The 22,053-nt window shown below is 35.6% G+C and overlaps 1 protein-coding gene across 1 annotated transcript; it reads left to right on the top strand.

Moving 5' to 3' along the window:
* The first annotated feature begins 12,756 nt into the window (after positions 1–12,756).
* LOC138361059 (uncharacterized) lies at positions 12,757–20,712 on the top strand. Its single transcript, XM_069320536.1, has 5 exons — positions 12,757–12,834; positions 15,887–15,993; positions 19,025–19,184; positions 20,043–20,149; positions 20,583–20,712. The coding sequence occupies exons 2-5, from the start codon at positions 15,949–15,951 to the stop codon at positions 20,697–20,699; spliced, it is 429 nt and encodes a 142-aa protein (XP_069176637.1). The 5' UTR covers positions 12,757–12,834; positions 15,887–15,948; the 3' UTR covers positions 20,700–20,712.
* Positions 20,713–22,053: the final 1,341 nt, after the last annotated feature.

Genomic DNA, 22,053 nt, shown 5'->3' with positions numbered 1-22,053 from the left:
TGTAATTTAAAACTGCGAATACGTGCAGAGAGCCAGAATTTGGCTCCAAAATATGGCTCAGGCCTCAAAATTGGGATGTTTGGGATATTTTGAAAACTGCAGGGAGGTTTGGGACAAATGTGACCAAAAGCCGCTTTCAGTACTTGGCATATGTTGGCATAAAAAAGTTGCAATTTCAAACTGCGAATACGTGCAAAGAGCCTGAATTTGGCTCCATAATATGGCTCAGGCCTCGAAATTGGGGTATATGGGATATTTTGATAACTGCAGGGGAGATTGTGCAAAATGTGACTCACTTCCGCTTTCAGGACTTGGCGTATGTTGGGTATAAAAAGTCGTAATTTCAAACTGCGAATACGTGCAGAGAGCCTGAATTTTGCTTCAAAATATGGCTCAGGCCTCAAAATTGGGATATTTTGAAAACTGCAGGGAGGTTTGGGACAAATGTGACCAAACGCCGCTTTCAGTACTTCGCATATGTTGGGTATAATAAGTCGTAATTTCAAACTGCGAATACGTGCAGAGAGCTAGAAATTAGCTCCAAAATATGGCTCAGGCCTCGAAATTGGGATGTTTGGAATATTTTGAAAACTGCAGGGGAGTTTGTGCAAAATGTGACTCACTGCCGCTTTCAGTACTTGGCATATGTTGGGTATAAAAAGTCGTAATATCAAACTGCGAATACGTGCAAAGAGCCAGAATTTGGCTCCAAAATATGGTTCAGGCCTCGATATTGGGATATTTGGGATATTTTGAAAACTGCAGGGAGGTTTGGGACAAATGTGACTAAACGCCGCTTTCAGTCCTTCACATATGTTGGGTATAAAAAGACGTAATTTCGAACTGCGAATACGTGCTTAGAGACAGAATTTGTCTCCAAAATATGGCTCAGGCCTCGAAATTGGGATATTTGTGTTATTTCGAAAACTGGAGGGGAGTTTGGGCAAAATGTCACTCACTGCCGCTTTCAGTACTCGGCAAATGTTGGGTATAAAAGAGTCGCAATTTCAAACTGCGAATACCTGCAGAGATCCAGAATTTGGCTCCAAAATATGGCTCAGGCCTCGAAATTGGGATGTTTGGGATATTTTGAAAACTGCAGGGGGGATTGGGACAAATGTGACTAAACGCCGCTTTCAGTACTTTGCATATGTTGGGTATAAAAAGTCGTAATTTCAAACTGCGAATACGTGCAGAAAGCTAGAATTTGGCTCCAAAATATGGCTCAGGCCTCGAAATTGGGTTGGATGGGATATTTTGAAAACTGCAGTTAGATTTGGGACAAATGTGACCAAACGCAGCTTTCAGTACTTGGCATATGTTGGGTATAAAAAGTCGTTATTTCAAACTGCGAATACGTGCAGAGAGCCTGAATTTGGTTCCAAAATATGGCTCAGGCCTCGATATTGGGATGTTTGGGATATTTTGAAAACTGCAGGGGGGATTGGGACAAATGTGACTAAACGCCGCTTTCAGTACTTCGCATATGTTGGGTATAAAAAGTCGTTATTTCAAACTGCGAATACGTGCAGAGAGCCAGAATTTGGCTTTAAAATATGTCTCAGGCCTCGATATTGGGATGTTTGGGATATTTTGAAAACTGCAGGAAAGTTTGAGACAAATGTGACAAAACGCCGCTTTCAGTACTTCGCATATGTTGGGTATAAAAAAGTCGCAATTTCAAACTGCGAATACGTGCAGAGATCCAGAATTTGGCTCCAAAATATGGCGCAGGCCTCGAAATTGGGTTATTTGGGATATTTCAAAAACTGCAGGGGAGTTTGTGCAAAATGTGACTCACTGCTGCTTTCAGGACTTGGCATATGTTGGGTATAAAAATTCGTAATATCAAACTGCGAATACGTGCATAGAGCCAGAATTTGGCTCCAAATTATGGCTCAGGCCTCAAAATTGGGATGTTTGGGATATTTTGAAAACTGCATGGAGGTTTGGGACAAATGTGACCAAAAGCCGCTTTCAGTACTTGGCATATGTTGGTATAAAAAAGTTGCAATTTCAAACTGCGAATACTTGCAAAGAGCCTGAATTTCCATAATATGGCTCAGGCCTCGAAATTGGGATATTTGGGATATTTTGAAAACTGCAGGGGAGTTTGTGCAAAATGTGACTCACTTCCGTTTTCAGGACTTGGCATATGTTGGGTATAAAAAGTCGTAATTTCAAACTGCGAATACGTGCAGAGAGCCTGAATTTGGCTCCAAAATATGGCTCAGGCCTCGAAATTGGGATATTTTGAAAACTGCTTGGAGGATTGGGACAAATGTGACCAAACGCTGCTTTCAGTACTTCGCATATGTTGGATATAAAAAGTCGTAATTTCAAACTGCGAATACGTGCAGAGAGCTAGAATTTGGCTTCAAAATATGGCTCAGGCCTCGAATTTGGAATGTTTGGGATATTTGGAAAACTGGTGGGGAGTTTGTGCAAAATGTGACTCACTGCCGTTTTCAGGACTTGGCATATATGTTGGGTACAAAAAGTCGTAATTTAAAACTGCGAATACCTGCAGAGAGCCAGAATTTGGCTCCAAAATATGGGTCAGGCCTCGAAATTGAAATGTTTGGGATATTTTGAAAACTGCAGGGAGATTTGGGACAAATGTGACCAAACGCCGCTTTCAGTACTTGGCATATGTTGGTATAAAAAAGTCGCAATTTTAAACTGCGAATACGTGCAAAGAGCCAAAATTTGGCTCCATAATATAGCTCAGGCCTCGAAATTGGGATATTTGGGATATTTTGAAAACTGCAGGGGAGTTTGTGCAAAATGTGACTCACTGCCGCTTTCAGGACTTGGTATATGTTGGGTATAAAAGTTGGTTATTTGAAACTGCGAATACGTTCAGAGAGCCAGAAATTGGCTCCAAAATATAACTCAGGCCTCGAAATTGGGATGTTTGGGATATTTTGAAAACTGCAGGGGACTTTGGGACAAATATGACCAAACGCCGCTTTCAGTACTTGGCATATGTTGGGTATAAAAAGTCGTAATTTCAAACTGCGAATACGTGCAGAGAGCCTGAATTTGGCTCCAAAATATTGCGCAGGCCTCGAAATTGGGATATTTGGGATATTTTGAAAACTGCAGGGAGGTTTGGGACAAATGTGACCAAACGCCGCTTTCAGTACTTTGCATATGTTGGGTATAAAAATTCGTAATTTCAAACTGCGAATACGTGCAGAAAGCTAGAATTTGGCTCCAAAATATGGCTCAGGCCTCGAAATTGGGTTGGTTGGGATATTTTGAAAACTGCAGTTAGATTTGGGACAAATGTGACCAAACGCAGCTTTCAGTACTTGGCATATGTTGGGATTATAAAAAGTCGTTATTTCAAACTGCGAATACGTGCAGAGAGCTTGAATTTGGTTCCAAAATATGGCTCAGGCCTCGATATTGGGATGTTTGGGATATTTTGAAAACTGCAGGGGGGATTGGGACAAATGTGACATAACGCCGCTTTCAGTACTTCGCATATGTTGGGTATAAAAAGTCGGTATTTCAAACTGCGAATACGTGCAGAGAGCCAGAATTTGGCTTTAAAATATGTCTCAGGCCACGATATTGGGATGTTTGGGGTATTTTGAAAACTGCAGGAAAGTTTGGGACAAATGTGACCAAACGCCGCTTTCAGTACTTCGCATTTGTTGGGTATAAAAAAGTCGTAATTTCAAACTGCAAATACGTGCAGAGAGCCAGAATTTGGCTCCAAAATATGGCTCAGACCTCGAAATTGGAATGTATGGGATATTTTGAAAACTGCAGGGGAGTTTGTGCAAAATGTGGCTCACTGCCGCTTTCAGTACTTGGCATATGTTGGGTATAAAAAGTCGTAATATCAAACTGCGAATACGTGCAAAGAGCCAGAATTTGGCTCCAAAATATGGGTCAGCCCTCGATATTGGGATATTTGGGATATTTTGAAAACTGCAGGGAGGTTTGGGACAAATGTGACCAAACGCCGCTTTCAGTCCTTCGCATATGTTGGGTATAAAAAAGTCGTAATTTCAAACTGCGAATACGTGCTGAGATCCAGAATTTGGCTCCAAAATATAGCTCAGACCTCGAAATTGGGATATTTGCGTTATTTTAAAAACTGGAGGGGAGTTTGGGCAAAATGTGACTCACTGCCGCTTTCAGTACTTGACATATGTTGGGTATAAAAAAGTCGCAATTTCAAACTGCGAATACCTGCAGAGTTCCAGAATTTGGCTCCAAAATATGGCTCAGGCCTCGAAATTGGGATGTTTGGGATATTTTGAAAACTGCAGGGAGGTTTGGGACAAATGTGACCAAATGCCGCTTTCAGTCCTTCGCATATGTTGGGTATAAAAAAGTCGTAATTTCAAACTGCGAATGCGTGCAGAGAGCCAAAATTTGGCTCCAAAATATTGCTCAGGCCTCGAAAATGGGATGTTTGGGATATTTTGAAAATTGCAGGGGAGTTTGTGCAAAATGTGACACACTGCCGCTTTCAGTACTTGGCATATGTTGGGTATAAAAAGTCCGAATATCAAACCCCGAATACATGCAGAAAGCCAGAATTTGGCTCCAAAATATAGCTCAGGCCTCGAAATTGGGATATTTGGGATATTTTGAAAACTGCAGGGAGGTTTGGGACAAATGTGACTAAACGCCGCTTTCAGTACTTGGCATATGTTAGGTATAAAAAGACGTAATTTCGAACTGTGAATACGTGCAGAGAGCCAGAATTTGGCTCCAAAATATGGCTCAGGCCTCGAAATTGGGATATTTGTGATATTTTGAAAACTGCAGGGATGTTTGGAACAAATGTGACCAAACGCGCTTTCAGTACTTGGTATATGTTGGGTATAAAAAGATGTAATTTCTAACTGCGAATACGTGCAAAGAGCCAGAATTTGGCTCCAAAATATGGCTCAGGCCTTGAAATTGGGATATTTGCGTTATTTTGAAAACTGGTGGGGAGTTTGGGCAAAATGTCACTCACTGCCGCTTTCAGTACTTGGCAAATGTTGGGTATAAAAGAGTCGCAATTTCAAACTGCGAATACGTGCAGAGATCCAGAATTTGGCTCCAAAATATGGCGCAGGCCTCGAAACTGGGATTTTTGGGATATTTCGAAAACTGCAGGGGAGTTTGTGCAAAATGTGACTCACTGTCGCTTTCAGTACTTGGCATATGTTGGGTATAAAAAGTCGTAATATCAAACTGCGAATACGTGCAAAGAGCTAGAATTTGGCTCCAAAATATAGCTCAAACCTCGAAATTGGGATATTTGTGTTATTTTGAAAACTGGAGGGGAGTTTGGGCAAAATGTGACTAACTGCCGCTTTCAGTACTTGACATATGTTGGGTATAAAAAAGTCGCAATTTCAAACTGCGAATACCTGCAGAGATCCAGAATTTGGCTCCAAAATATGGCTCAGGCCTCGAAATTGGGATGTTTGGGATATTTTGAAAACTGAAGAGAGGTTTGGGACAAATGTGACCAAACGCTGCTTTCAGTACTTGGCATATGTTGGGTATAAAAAGATGTAATTTAAAACTGCGAATACGTGCAGAGAACCAGAATTTGGCTCCAAAATATGGCTCAGACCTCGAAATTGGGATATTTGCGTTATTTTGAAAACTGGAGGGGAGTTTGGGCAAAATGTGACTCACTGCCGCTTTCAGGACTTGGCATATGTTGGGTATAAAAATTCGTAATATCAAACTGCGAATACGTGCATAGAACCAGAATTTGGCTCCAAATTATGGCTCAGGCCTCGAAATTGGGATGTTTGGGATATTTCGAAAACTGCTGTGGAGTTTGTGGGAAATGTGACTCACTGCCGCTTTCAGGACTTGGCATATGTTGGGTATAAAAATTCGTAATATCAAACTGCGAATACGTGCATAGAGCCAGAATTTGGCTCCAAATTATGGCTCAGGCCTCGAAATTGGGATGTTTGGGATATTTCGAAAACTGCTGTGGAGTTTGTGGGAAATGTGACTCACTGCCGCTTTCAGGACTTGGCATATGTTGGGTATAAAAATTCGTAATATCAAACTGCGAATACGTGCATAGAGCCAGAATTTGGCTCCAAATTATGGCTCAGGCCTCGAAATTGGGATGTTTGGGATATTTTGAAAACTGCAGGGAGCTTTGGGACAAATGTGACCAAAAGCCGCTTTCAGTACTTGGCATATGTTGGCATAAAAAAGTTGCAATTTCAAACTGCGAATACGTGCAAAGAGCCTGAATTTGGCTCAATAATATGGCTCAGGCCTCGAAATTGGGATATTTGGGATATTTTGAAGACTGCAGGGGAGATTGTGCAAAATGTGACTCACTTCCGCTTTCAGGACTTGGCATATGTTGGGTATAAAAAGTCGTAATTTCAAACTGCGAATACGTGCAGAGAGCCTGAATTTTGCTCCAAAATATGGCTCAGGCCTCAAAATTGGGATATTTTGAAAACTGCAGGGAGGTTTGGGACAAATGTGACCAAACGCCGCTTTCAGTACTTCGCATATGTTGGGTATAATAAGTCGTAATTTCAAACTGCGAATACGTGCAGAGAGCTAGAAATTGGCTTTAAAATATGGCTCAGGCCTCGAAATTGGGATGTTTGGGATATTTGGAAAACTGCAGGGGATTTTGTGCAAAATGTGACACACTGCCGTTTTCAGGACTTGGCATATGTTGGGTATAAAAAGTCGTAATTTAAAACTGCGAATACCTGCAGAGAGCCAGAATTTGACTCCAAAATATGGGTCAGGCCTCGAAATTGGGATGTTTGGGATATTTTGAAAACTGCAGGGAGATTTGGGACAAATGTGACCAAACGCCGCTTTCAGTACTTGGCATATGTTGGTATAAAAAAGTCGCAATTTTAAACTGCGAATACATGCAAAGAGCCAAAATTTGGCTCCATAATATGGCTCAGGCCTTGAAATTGGGTTATTTGGGATATTTTGAAAACTGCAGTGGAGTTTGTGCAAAATGTGACTCACTGCCGCTTTCAGGACTTGGTATATGTTGGGTATAAAAGGTGGTAATTTCAAACTGTGAATACGTTCAGAGAGCCAGAAATTGGCTCCAAAATATAACTCAGGCCTCGAACTTGGGATGTTTGGGATATTTTGAAAACTGCAAAGGACTTTGGGACAAATATGACCAAACGCCGCTTTCAGTACTTGGCATATGTTGGGTATAAAAAGTCGTAATTTCAAACTGTGAATACGTGCAGAGAGCCTGAATTTGGTTCCAAAATATGGCTCAGGCCTCGATATTGGGATGTTTGGGATATTTTGAAAACTGCAGGGGGGATTGGGACAAATGTGACTAAACGCCGCTTTCAGTACTTTGCATATGTTGGGTATAAAAAGTCGTAATTTCAAACTGCGAATACGTGCAGAAAGCTAGAATTTGGCTCCAAAATATGGCTCAGGCCTCGAAATTGGGTTGGATGGGATATTTTGAAAACTGCAGTTAGATTTGGGACAAATGTGACCAAACGCAGCTTTCAGTACTTGGCATATGTTGGGTATAAAAAGTCGTTATTTCAAACTGCGAATACGTGCAGAGAGCCTGAATTTGGTTCCAAAATATGGCTCAGGCCTCGATATTGGGATGTTTGGGATATTTTGAAAACTGCAGGGGGGATTGGGACAAATGTGACTAAACGCCGCTTTCAGTACTTCGCAAATGTTGGGTATAAAAAGTCGTTATTTCAAACTGCGAATACGTGCAGAGAGCCAGAATTTGGCTTTAAAATATGTCTCAGGCCTCGATATTGGGATGTTTGGGATATTTTGAAAACTGCAGGAAAGTTTGGGACAAATGTGACCAAACGCCGCTTTCACCCAGCAAACACAAATCATCTACACAACGTTCGCCTATCTCTTGCCATAGGTGTGGGAATGATTTGCATTGAGAATGGTGCAGGAAAGCCTTTGAGAAACGTTTACTCAAAAAATCCAAACACAAAGGTTTAATTATAAATTGTTTTTCTACAATTATTTTCTTCCAAATGTAAAACAAATAGTTTTTACATGTTTAAATATAAAATTTATGGTGTTTTTTTGTAAAATTCATTAATAAATTGTGAATGATATATATTGGCTGAGTGAAACCTTTATAATCCATTTAGTTATAAGTTGAACAGAAAAAAGTATTTTTCCAAATTTTCTAAAAATTGCTCTTTTTAACACAATTTGACTCCTTATACATTCCACTAAACACTATATCATGTTTAAATATATAATTTATGTATTATTCTCTAAAATAATTTATATAAATTATATAAGTTGTTGGAAAGTGGTGTTAAGGATTCTGAAAACATTTTGTTGTGTTAATATGTTCTTATTAACTATGTCTCAAGTTCACAGTTTATCAAACAAGAATATTAACATTCGTCAACTCTTAAAATCTTATATGTTATCTTGCTGGTGCAAAAAAGGGTGAATCTTTAGGAACAGCTATAGTATCTATATATCACAAATGGTGTTTTCCCTAACTCAAACAATGTAGGGTTTATTATTCTACACATATTTCTAATGACTCTTAGATGTTTACATTCTCTGAAGTATAATTGTGAAGGCTGTGTCCATCACTCTCAACACAGATTCTTAAACTCGTCTCTGCAGGTTCAACTATATAATTAGTTTCCATTTTGAATTTCCATGGACATTTGTATCCAAAATGAAACCAATGTGGTTTCCTTCAGCGCCTTCAGCCAGCACATTTGCTCATTCATTTCCACAGATTCCAACAAGGTAGGGGATTTACAGAAATTTGTATATTCATATTGTTATATATTAAAAATATGAATGCAGTTCAATATGATAAGACAAATACATGAGTTTATGATAAATTCGTTTTCTGTGATATACCATTGATATGCTCTTTTTTTCTTTAAACGGCAGACTAAACTAAAGTGCTCACATCAACAGATTTGATGTATAAATGGTCAACGCTCAACAGAGTTAGTATAAATATATTAGTATAAATCTTACTTGTCTCATTGTTAATTCACATTCAATGTCAACTTGTGGTTTTGATGTGGCACGTTTGGCCAAGACACCCCACCCCATTATGCACCCCATACCCATCTTGTGGGCGGTTGTGGAAAGGGTTACAGAGGCACATAATGGGCTCAGGGACTGAACCCCACAATTCATTTAGCTAAGCAAGTTACAATCTTGATGAGCTAGTTACAAAATTCAATATAAGTCATCACATCAACAATGGGTTCGAGATCGACCTCAAGTACAGGTTCTAAATTAAGCAACTGACATATGTGGAGAGCTAGTATCAAAATTTATATGTTTGTCCTGCACACCGTCCCCCATCCAGTGGGCAGCGGTGGATAGGTTACAATCACTTAGTTGTTATCTACAGTTAGCAAACTGGGGATATTTGGCTAAAATTTCTGGTAGCAGATCATTTTGAATGAAATATTGACACATCGCTGGAACATTGGTTATAGAATTGTCTCTAAATTCATGTATCTTTTCGCACTCCATCACATAGTGACGGAGGGTGTGCGAATAATTTTGTTGACACAGTTTACATTTGGTCAGGTCTACATCAGCAGATAATGAGAATTCCCAGAGATACTTGTAACCGAGTCTAAGCCGAGCAGTAGTAACATCTAGAAGTCTGCTGATTTTATTGGATGATCCATAGATGTGTGGCTCCTCTTGTATGATATGTATGATAGATGGAATTACTAGTTCCAGTTTCTAGGCAGGCGATGAGTACTCACAATAACCTTAATTAAGCGTCAAAACAAAAATGTGTATACTCTTTTTACTCTCCTGACCTTAGTTCTTGAGCTATGTATTTCATTTTGGTACCAACGTGTTCGCAATAACATTCTCTAGAAGAAAATCAGCAAAAACGGTCACCAAAAGTTATATGAATACCAGCACCCAATAAATACCTACGTAGATGACTCGCCGTGAGTGCCCAAGAGCAACAAAATGTTTTTACTCTTGGGATTGTTATCACTTCCACACTTGTCCTACAGCGTTAATTTTGGTATCAATGTACTCGCAATGAAATTCCCAACACGGTGATATGAATATAAACGTAGAATAATGGTCGCTGCCCACCCGCAAGAGTGTGGAAGTGGCGGAACTGTTACCCAGTATTGGTGACAAGACGACACATGGGCGATACAGTGCTTTGAAAGTTTATAATTATATCACTGTCCTGACATTATTATTGTATGTACGTCATTCATTTTTGTGCCAATGTTTTCGCAATAGAATGTTCTATGAGCCCGTAGGTAAAAAAGAGCAACAAAGCGTAAGATAGAATAGCACCATATATAAAACAACGCTGGTACATATCAGTGAGCGTCAAACACACACGAAATGTGTGTGTTTGATGGTGGTCAAACGATGTTTGATGTGTTTGATCAGGTGATGTCCTGATCCGCATAATTAAAGTATGAATTATGTTGAGAAAAAATAAGAAAAAAGGGAAAAAACAGGGGTGGGAGAAACATGACAGAAAAAGAGTAAAAATACAATTTGGTCAACAAAACAGCATTGTTTAAAATAAAAGATATGGATTGACATTTTGGGGGTTAGGTTGGTAGGTTACATTGAGTTAATTAGGTAGTACTTAGTGTTTATCTGTTATAGATAGGAGCTGCCTGGTATGGGCCAATAGGCCTTCTGCAGTTACCTTTGTTTTTATGTTTTTGCCCTGTAACCTAAATGGTTAGAGAGGCACATATATGGGCTTAGGGACTGAACCCCACACTACATTTAGCTAAGCTGGTTACAATCTTGATGATATAGTTACAAAATTCTGTATAAGTCGTCACATTATCAATGGGTTCGAGATCAACCACAATTTCCTGAATAGATATAACAAAGGGGATATTAATAGGGTATTAAAATTGTCAACACAAGATAGAACACGAAACAATGGGTATAAATTGGATAAGTTTAGATTTAGGAAAGACTTGGGTAAATACAGGGTCAGTAACAGGGTTGTTGATTTGTGGAATTTTTCTTAACTTATAAATTTATCTTTATTTATCTTAAACTGGTTGGGAGAGGTACAGTTTTTAACATAATTGGGAAGGTCATTCCACATTCGAGGTCTCTTGATTTGTAAAGCATTTCTAGTTTGACTAAGTCGTACTCTTGGAATATCAAATAGGTATTTGTTTCTGGTGTGGTGCTCATGGGATCTGTTACAACCTTCTAGGAAGCTTTTAAGGTCAGGATTGACATTACAGTGCAGCGTTTTATATATATAAAATACACATGAGAGTATGTGCAGGGACTTAATATCTAACATATTCAGAGATTTGAGTAAGGGGTCCATATATACTGCCCGGTTGCATGAAATGCTATAGGACTACTATAGTGGCTTTAGGTATTGTATGCACTAGCTCTATCTATAAATCCAACATTATGTTTGTAAATCAACTATGTATGTACTTTCCTGAATAAAATTGACTTTACTGTACACTTATATTCTCTGTGGATTTGTTACCACTATCGTTTGGGAGAAAAAAAAATGACTAATACGTTCGGCGAATGACTTTGACTTCAACTTCACTTTGACTTCGTTCATGTCATCGTATTTTCCGTAATATATAAAGGTTATGACAATGCAATTATATTATTGTGTGCAAATAAGTTTGAAATTTCATGTACCCTAAAAATATTAAAATAAAGAATAAGAATAATTAAATAATTGTTGTAGTAAATTGTCACACGTTCATCATACGCAAACGAACACACAGTTTGGAGCGTCAGTACAAGACCGCCGCCATTTTAAAACACGGCTTCGAATGTAAGTAATGTTTTTCTCGTACTAACACTGTGTTATACAATAGATTTGGTCTTGAATTCACAAATTTAGTTGTTACATCTGACAGAGTATGTTAGACGGTGTAATGCTGGTCCATGTTAACGTATTTGTGGGCTTGGTTGGTTTAAATGTGGAGGCGAGGCCTGGCAGTGCTGGTGTATGTGGAGGCGAGGCGAGGCCTGGCAGTGCTGGTGTATGTGGAGGCGAGGCCTGGCTGTGCTGGTGAGTATGTGGAGGCGAGGCCTGGCAGTGCTGGTGTATGTGGAGGCGAGGCCTGGCAGTGCTGGTGTATGTGGAGGCGAGGCCTGGCTGTGCTAGTGTGTATGTGGAGGCGAGGCCTGGCTGTGCTAGTGTGTATGTGGAGGCGAGGCCTGGCAGTGCTGGTGTATGTGGAGGCGAGGCCTGGCTGTGCTAGTGTGTATGTGGAGGCGAGGCCTGGCTGTGCTAGTGTGTATGTGGAGGCGAGGCATGTACAACACTCCCCAATAGGAAGAAAACCCACTGGGTTCTAGGCTAGGTTAGGCTTATCTGTAATAATTGAATTAAGCCTAGCAAAGCCTAGAACCTAGTTCAGTAATTTAAAAAATGTTGTAACTTGAAAAATGCCATTCAATACATTACACAATTTAAATATTTTCAGGCAATCAACACAACCCTCATGTTGGCTAACCCTCTCTCATGTTGGTCAATAATTTAATTATTTTTTTATGGAGTAATCTTTGCTGTTGAAATGTAGTCTTTTTGAGACTACATTTCAAATGTAGTGTGTGTGGAGGCGTGTATGTTAGGTATTACCTAATATACACGGTGTAATATATCTATCTGTGTGAAATAGATTAAATCCATTTATTTGATATTCAGCTAATAGTTCTGTATTTTCTACATTCATCCATATTTTGGTAAGTGCAATAATATGTATTGTTTCATTGCAGATTAGAGATTCAAGATAGTTCTAGATTTCCGAAGTACTGAAACGCGCGCCATACAGGCTTGGTGGATCTAGGTGCAAGGTAAAATTATTTACATTTACTTGTTTTGTATTTATGTTTTGTATTTATATGCATATATGCATTTATATGCATTATTCTATAGAATAATAGATCTCGTAATAATTTTGCAAAAATAGTGGCATTTACTATTTTTAAAAGATTATTAAAAAATTTACTGATATGGTGCATTCGGAAGGGCGAAGAGGGAGAACGGCCTGTTGACATAGCTCGGGTGCAGGGGGGGGGGGTTGTGTAGAAGCCTGGTTTGTGCCTCGGAGAGGCTATGGGATCCAGTAAGTTCAGTAGAACTTCGGTTTCAACCCTTTTACCCTGTTGTAGCTCAGTCGATTAAGGCAGTGTCTGGGATGCTCCCGGACGCAGGTTCGAATCCTCGTCACGGCCCTTGTGGATTTGTTCATTTGATGCATCACGTTATTGTGATCTGTGTGTGTAATTCTTCACTTGCTACAGCAACAGGAATGTGTGTGTATGTATTTGTGTTGTTGAATATGACCGAAAGTGTAAGATTAATGATTCTAACACAAATCGTCTGAATATTTGTTTTTCTTCACTGTCGAGAGTAGTTAAAAAAATTTACTCGAGTTTATTTTCACACTTTATTTATGGTCCTTAAGTCCCTCTCCTTAATGCTGCTGCTGTTTCTCGCATCTTTGCATCGCTTGTATGTTTGGGGGTTTGGCCTCTTGCTATATATTGATTCCATTTGTGTGTGTTTGGGTCTCAGGCCCTCTCGCAATTTCTGTTGAACAAACCCCTTTTCCTAGTTCTGCATCTCTCCTTTGGTACAAATTTTGTTGTGCTTTTATCATATATTTCACAAAACTTGACATACATTTCATTTACTTCATGTCCTATCAGCAAGTGTTTGTCAAATTCTTTAAGGAAAGTTTATCATCCTGATTGCAGATCTCTAGCGATATTATGTCAACTTCTTGTGGATTCGCAATCATTATTTAATTTACCTTTAGGTGTTCTTTCACCAGCACAGCAACACTGTACCTCTCCCAACCAGTTTAAGATAAAAACTAAGTACTAACTAATTAACTCAATGTAACCTACCTTACCCCCAAAATGACAACCCATGTCTTCTATTTTAAACAATGCTGTTTTGTTGACCAAATTGTATTTTTGTTTTTTTCTGCAATGTTTCCCCCCCCCCCCCCCCACCACTCTACCACCACATTGAGTTTAGTAGCTCTGTGCACGTCAGGTGCTGTTTAATATACAGACCTACTCCTCCATTTGACCTAGTTTCTCTATCACATCTATATCACTTTGTGCTTTAGCCCTGGTGGAGCTTGGTCCACCAGGCTGTTGTTTGGAGTGGCCCGCAGATCCACATACAGTCTGCATATGATATACAGTCTGTTGATCAATTAAACTACAGTAGTTAGTTTTTATCATCCGAATGCACCAATATGTGTTCATTCTTCCCAGATGAAGGAACTAGGTAATATTCATCATCTGAATGCACCATCTGATGCTTTAACACACTCATGATACACGAGAGGTTTAAAAAACTTTTAAAACTTTTAAAACTTTTTGACCTATGTATTTAAAAGCAATTCTAAAGTTAAAAAGTGTAGCATAGGCCCCTCGCAGAATGTTCTTAATATGATCCTCAGGTTATAGTTTTCTATCTAAAACCACCCCTAGATCTCTTTCTTGATCAGAATTCTTTATAGATCTCAGTGGCTCGATCATAGAAACTGCTCTAAATCCTTGTTGGCCTGGATTGTGGAGGTCATTGGTCTCTATAAAACTAGTAATCTGACTCCTGATCACTCTCAAATAATTTTATTATGTGGGATGTTAGTGCAACTGGTCTATAATTCTTTGCCAATGCTTGTGTTGTGTTGTGTTGTTTTGGTAGTGATGTGCAATGTGTTGTTTTGGTAGTGATTCGTCCAGTTCTGGTAGTAGTGAGGTTGTTGTGTAGTGTAGTACTTGTGTGCTTGTTAATGACTTGTATTCCAGTCTTGTGGGTATCTCCTTTCCCCTACGGGCCAACTGCTTTGTTCTTACCTAGCATTTTGCTTTGTTTGGATATGAATGTTTGTGTGCCGTATATTTTGCAAAATTTGCCATATATCTCATTATTTACTCCTCTGCCTAGCAACAAGTCTGTCTAATTATACTCATTAACTGTTTTTCAAAGTTCCCCATAGTGTCCTTTATTGAAATCGAGTTCATGAACCGTTTCAATGTTCTTATTTTCTTCTAGATTATATCTTAAAGTATATTTAAATGTTATTGTTATTATTGTTATTAAATGTTATTGTGACATTGCATTGCAATTGAGCTATGTTGTTTACCATACCGTTCATTTCGTGAGTATAAGTATAGATGCCACACTTGTGACAGGTAAAACCATGCCTTTTTTGAAAAACAGCACCGTCTGTTGCACGTAAGAGCAACCCACACTATATTATGTTGCGATATTATTTCAATATTTCCGATTGTATTGATAATTTGAATTTTCATAGATTTCAATTTATTTTCATTTCGATTTAATAATTTTGTGTGACATTGCATTGAAATTGAGCTGTGTTGTTTACCATACTGTTCATTTCATGAGTATAGTATATTTTTTTATTTTTTTCATTTCATTTTTTTAGCTGTTCTTATTTTTCAGTGATGGGAATATCAGATCATTTGATGTTCCCAATTTTCTGATGGAAGCATCAGACCATTATAGAATGCATCGGATGAGGTAGTTTGGAATGGTGGGGAGGACGAGAGGGGGGTATGGTGGGGAAGACGAGGGGACAGAGGAGAGGGTAATGGTGGGGAGGACGAGGGGACTGGGGAGTTGGGGATGGTGGGGACAGGGGAATGCTGGGGAGGACAAAGGGACAGGTGAATGGGAGATAGTGGGGGAGGAAGAAGGACAGGGGAGGGGAAAATGGTAAGGAGGACGATGGGACAGGGAAGTGGGAATAGTGGGGATGATGTGGGGACAGGGAAGTGGGAAGGACGAGAGGACTGTGGAATGGGGAATAGCAAAGTGAATTATAATTATATATATTAATTAATTCTTATAAATTTCCAGAAGCCTGTATCAACACCCACACTAATGCAACTGAAAGAGATGTTGAGACAAGTATTGCTGATATGTTGAAGAACGCCCCAAACAAACTCGGTGGAAACAGATACAAGGTAAAGTTTGCCAATTTGCTGTAGTCTAATTCAATTTCTTTTTAGTAATCTTCGAGAACATTTATGCTATGAATAAGATAAAATAATGTAACTGATTTTGATTTATTTACTATTTATTATTTATTTACCGTTATTAGTATAATAGATCTCGTAATAATTTTGCAAAAATAATGGCATTTACTATTTTAAAAAGCTAGGGTGCAGGGGGGGGGGGTTATGTAAAAGCCTGGTTTGTGCCTCGGAGAGGCTATGGGATCCAGTAAGATCGTCCTTCCTTTCCTCCCTAGAATCTGGATGTAGCAGGTGCTCAATTGTCAAAAGTGAAAAATTGGTTTTGTCTTCCGAATGCACCATTTCTGTAAATTTGCTAATAATCTTTTAAAAATAGTAAATGCCATTATTTTTGCAAAATTATTACGAGATCTATTATACTAATAACGGTTTGATAAAATACAGTAGACTGCCTACTGGTTTTACCTGTAATAAGGTTTGATACAGATGATTATGATTATGGTTTTGGCCTCCACCACCCTCTCACCTAACTTGTTCCAACCATGTCTACCACGGTTTTGTCTTCCGAATGCACCATTTCTGTAAATTTGCTAATAATCTTTTAAAAATAGTAAATGCCATTATTTTTGCAAAATTATTACGAGATCTATTATACTAATAACGGTTTGATAAAATACAGTAGACTGCCTACTGGTTTTACCTGTAATAAGGTTTGATACAGATGATTATGATTATGGTTTTGGCCTCCACCACCCTCTCACCTAACTTGTTCCAACCATGTCTACCACGGTTTTGTCTTCCGAATGCACCATTTCTGTAAATTTGCTAATAATCTTTTAAAAATAGTAAATGCCATTATTTTTGCAAAATTATTACGAGATCTATTATACTAATAACGGTTTGATAAAATACAGTAGACTGCCTACTGGTTTTACCTGTAATAAGGTTTGATACAGATGATTATGATTATGGTTTTGGCCTCCACCACCCTCTCACCTAACTTGTTCCAACCATGTCTACCACGGTTTTGTCTTCCGAATGCACCATTTCTGTAAATTTGCTAATAATCTTTTAAAAATAGTAAATGCCATTATTTTTGCAAAATTATTACGAGATCTATTATACTAATAACGGTTTGATAAAGTACAGTAGACTGCCTACTGGTTTTACCTGTAATAAGGTTTGATACAGATGATTATGATTATGGTTTTGGCCTCCACCACCCTCTCACCTAACTTGTTCCAACCATGTCTACCACGGTTTTGTCTTCCGAATGCACCATTTCTGTAAATTTGCTAATAATCTTTAAAAAATAGTAAATGCCATTATTTTTGCAAAATTATTACGAGATCTATTATACTAATAACGGTTTGATAAAATACAGTAGACTGCCTACTGGTTTTACCTGTAATAAGGTTTGATACAGATGATTATTATTATGGTTTTGGCCTCCACCACCCTCTCACCTAACTTGTTCCAACCATGTCTACCACGGTTTTGTCTTCCGAATGCACCATTTCTGTAAATTTGCTAATAATCTTTTAAAAATAGTAAATGCCATTATTTTTGCAATATTATTACGAGATCTATTATACTAATAACGGTTTGATAAAATACAGTAGACTGCCTACTGGTTTTACCTGTAATAAGGTTTGATACAGATGATTATGATTATGGTTTTGGCCTCCACCACCCTCTCACCTAACTTGTTCCAACCATGTCTACCACGGTTTTGTCTTCCGAATGCACCATTTCTGTAAATTTGCTAATAATCTTTTAAAAATAGTAAATGCCATTATTTTTGCAAAATTATTACGAGATCTATTATACTAATAACGGTTTGATAAAATACAGTAGACTGCCTACTGGTTTTACCTGTAATAAGGTTTGATACAGATGATTATGATTATGGTTTTGGCCTCCACCACCCTCTCACCTAACTTGTTCCAACCATGTCTACCACGGTTTTTTCTTCCGAATGCACCATTTCTGTAAATTTGCTAATAATCTTTTAAAAATAGTAAATGCCATTATTTTTGCAAAATTATTACGAGATCTATTATACTAATAACGGTTTGATAAAGTACAGTAGACTGCCTACTGGTTTTACCTGTAATAAGGTTTGATACAGATGATTATGATTATGGTTTTGGCCTCCACCACCCTCTCACCTAACTTGTTCCAACCATGTCTACCACGGTTTTGTCTTCCGAATGCACCATTTCTGTAAATTTGCTAATAATCTTTTAAAAATAGTAAATGCCATTATTTTTGCAAAATTATTACGAGATCTATTATACTAATAACGGTTTGATAAAATACAGTAGACTGCCTACTGGTTTTACCTGTAATAAGGTTTGATACAGATGATTATGATTATGGTTTTGGCCTCCACCACCCTCTCACCTAACTTGTTCCAACCATGTCTACCACGGTTTTGTCTTCCGAATGCACCATTTCTGTAAATTTGCTAATAATCTTTTAAAAATAGTAAATGCCATTATTTTTGCAAAATTATTACGAGATCTATTATACTAATAACGGTTTGATAAAATACAGTAGACTGCCAATCTATATATACCATATACTAGATATACCAATCCTGGAAGACATTCTTCCATCCCCACTTGAAACTGTTGAGCAGGTGGAAAGTCTGTCACATGAGCTAAAAGTTAACAGTGAATATAAAAAGAGTATGGTAAGTGTTGCTTAATTCTTTTAGCCTGAGTATGGTAAGTGTTGTTGAATTTTTTTAGCCTTGTACATATGTCTTTTGATTAGTTTTTTTGCAGATGAAGGAAGGTGGGGTGGCACATAATTGATTGTTCAGTGTTATGTTTAAGGTACAAATAAAACAAAAGCAAAAGTTACTCAAATTCGTTGATTTTTGTAATAGTTAAGAAGGAAAATATTTTAATGCTATTTATTTAATACAGTTGGAAATTAGAAAATCTAATGTTGAGATTGAAAGATATATATTATTCTCTATTACCTTACAGCTTATGCATTATTTTAACAGGTCCAGACGCTGTCTCAAATGGGCGGTGCAAGCTGTGGAGACACAGTGAGACGAATGATGAGGAGGATAGGGACCTATTTGGTCTGGTCTCAGTATTCACTCGTTGGGCGCAAGAGGAAACGTGTCTTCAAAACCTTGGATATTTGTAATGTAATAATAAGTACGTAAATTTGACATTTTTTTGGATTATATATATGTCTGCATGTATTATGTATTATACTTGCATGCTTGTTAATGACTTGTATTCTAGTCTTGTGGGTATCTCCTTTCTCCTACGGGCCAAATGCTTTGTTCTTACCTAGCATTTTGCTTTGTTTGGGTATGAATGTTTGTGTACCTTCATTGTATATTTTGCAAAATTTGCCATATATCTCATTACTCCTCTGCCTAGCAACAAGTCTGTCTAATTATACTCAATAACTATTTTTCAAAGTTCCCCATAGTGTCCTTTATTGAAATAGAGTTCATGAACCGTTTCAATATCCTTATTTTCTTCTAGATTATATCTTAAAGTATATTTAAATGTTATTGTGACATTGCATTGCAATTGAGCTGCGTTGTTAACCATTCTGTTCATTTCATGAGTATATTTTATTTTCTATTTTTTCATATCATTTTTTTTATCTGTTTTTATTTTTCAGTGATGGGAATATCAGATCATTTGATGTTCCCATCAGAAAATTGGGAAAGTCAGATCTTTTGATGTTCCCAATTTTCAGATGGAAGCATCAGACCATCATGGAATGCATGGGATGAGGTAGTTTAGAATGGTGGGGAGGACGACAGGGGGGATGGTGGGGAAGACGAGGGAACAGAGGAGAGGGTAATGGTGGGGAGGACGAGGGGACAGGGGAATGGAGAATGCTGGGGAGGACAAAGGGGACGAGGGGACGGAGGAAGACTGGAGAACAGGGGAACACCTAAATAAAAGCCAACAATGTTATTACTCTGTGGCTTCTTGTCTCCTGACAAAAAGAATTATAATTATATATATTAATTAATTCTTATAACTTTCCAGAAGCCTGTATCAACACCCACACTAATGCAACTGAAAGAGATGTTGAGACAAGTATTGCTGATATGTTGAAGAACGCCCCAAACAAACACGGTGGAAACAGATACAAGGTAAAGTTTGCCAATTTGCTGTAGTCTAATTCAATCTCTTTTTAGTAATCTTTGTGAACATTTATGCTATGAATAAGATAAAATAATGTAATTGATTTTGACTAAATATGTAGATATATTTAATTTTCTGAGCACTAATAATGAAAGAAAACCAAAATAAGAGGTGGCTACTATCTCTAATAATGGGCTGGAATAATACAGGATATAATAATATATATATATATAAATATATATACATATATTTATATATATATATATTTATTTATATAAATATATATATGATATATATATTTTATTCTATTAGTCTCTTCTATTCTATAGTTATAGTTTTTTTCTATAATATGGAAAGGGTTTTTAATTAATAAATTAAATATTATATAATAAAATAATGTATTATTGAAAACAATTAGTAACAAACAATATTTCATTACAGGGTGGTGAAGCAAGAATACATGTGCATCACATAGCAGAGTCGGATATGACGAATAATGAAAACAGCGGAGAGCCTGGTGCATGGCATACCGCTGAATCTTCTCTAATGTCTATATAGAAGAATCTTTGTTTCTGTGTGTATATATGTATATATATACACACATATTTATATATATATATATATATATATATATATATATATATATATTTATATATATATATATATATATATATTATATATATATATATATATATTTATATATATATATATATTATATATATATATATATATATATATTTATATATATATATATATATATATATATATATATATATATATATATATATATATATATATATATATATATATATATATATATATATATATATATATATATATATATATATATATTATATATATATATATATATATATATATATATATATATATATATATTATATATATATATATATATATATATATATATATATATATTATATATATATATATATATATATATATATATATATATATATATATATATATATATATATATATATATATATATATTTATATATATATATATATATATATATATATATATATATATATTTATATATATATATATATATATATATATATATATATATATATATATATATTTATATATATATATATATATATATATATATATATATATATATTTATATATATATATATATATATATATATATATATATATATATATATATATATATATATATTTATATATATATATATATATATATATATATATATATATATATATATATATATATATATATATATATATATTTATATATATATATATATATATTTATATATATATATATATATATATATATATATATATATATATATATATTTATATATATATATATATATATATATATATATATATATATATATATATATATATATTTATATATATATATATATATATATATATATATATTTATATATATATATATATATATATATATATATATATATATATTTATATATATATATATATATATATATTTATATATATATATATATATATATATATATATATATATATATATATATATTTATATATATATATATATATATATATATTTATATATATATATATATATATATATATATTTATATATATATATATATATATTTATATATATATATATATATATATATATATATATATATTTATATATATATATATATATATATATATATATATATATATATATATATATATATATATATATATTTATATGTATATATATATTTATATATATATATATATATTTATATATATATATATATATATTTATATATATATATATATATTTATATATATATATATATATATATATATATATATATATATTTATATATATATATATATATATATATATATATATATATATATATATATATATATTTA

This window comes from Procambarus clarkii, unplaced genomic scaffold, assembly GCF_040958095.1.
Source record: "Procambarus clarkii isolate CNS0578487 unplaced genomic scaffold, FALCON_Pclarkii_2.0 HiC_scaffold_158, whole genome shotgun sequence".
In the NCBI taxonomy this organism is placed as follows: domain Eukaryota; kingdom Metazoa; phylum Arthropoda; class Malacostraca; order Decapoda; family Cambaridae; genus Procambarus; species Procambarus clarkii.
Note: the sequence above shows the minus strand (reverse complement) of the source record. Positions and strands in the feature narration are given on the sequence as shown.

Coding starts and splice junctions, on each gene's coding strand:
- LOC138361059 (XM_069320536.1), top strand. CDS start 15,949: ATGTTGAAGAACGCCCCAAACAAACTCGGTGGAAACAGATACAAG. Junction 15,994..19,024: donor TCGGTGGAAACAGATACAAG/GTAAAGTTTGCC, acceptor TTATTTTAACAG/GTCCAGACGCTGTCTCAAAT. Junction 20,150..20,582: donor ACGGTGGAAACAGATACAAG/GTAAAGTTTGCC, acceptor ATTTCATTACAG/GGTGGTGAAGCAAGAATACA.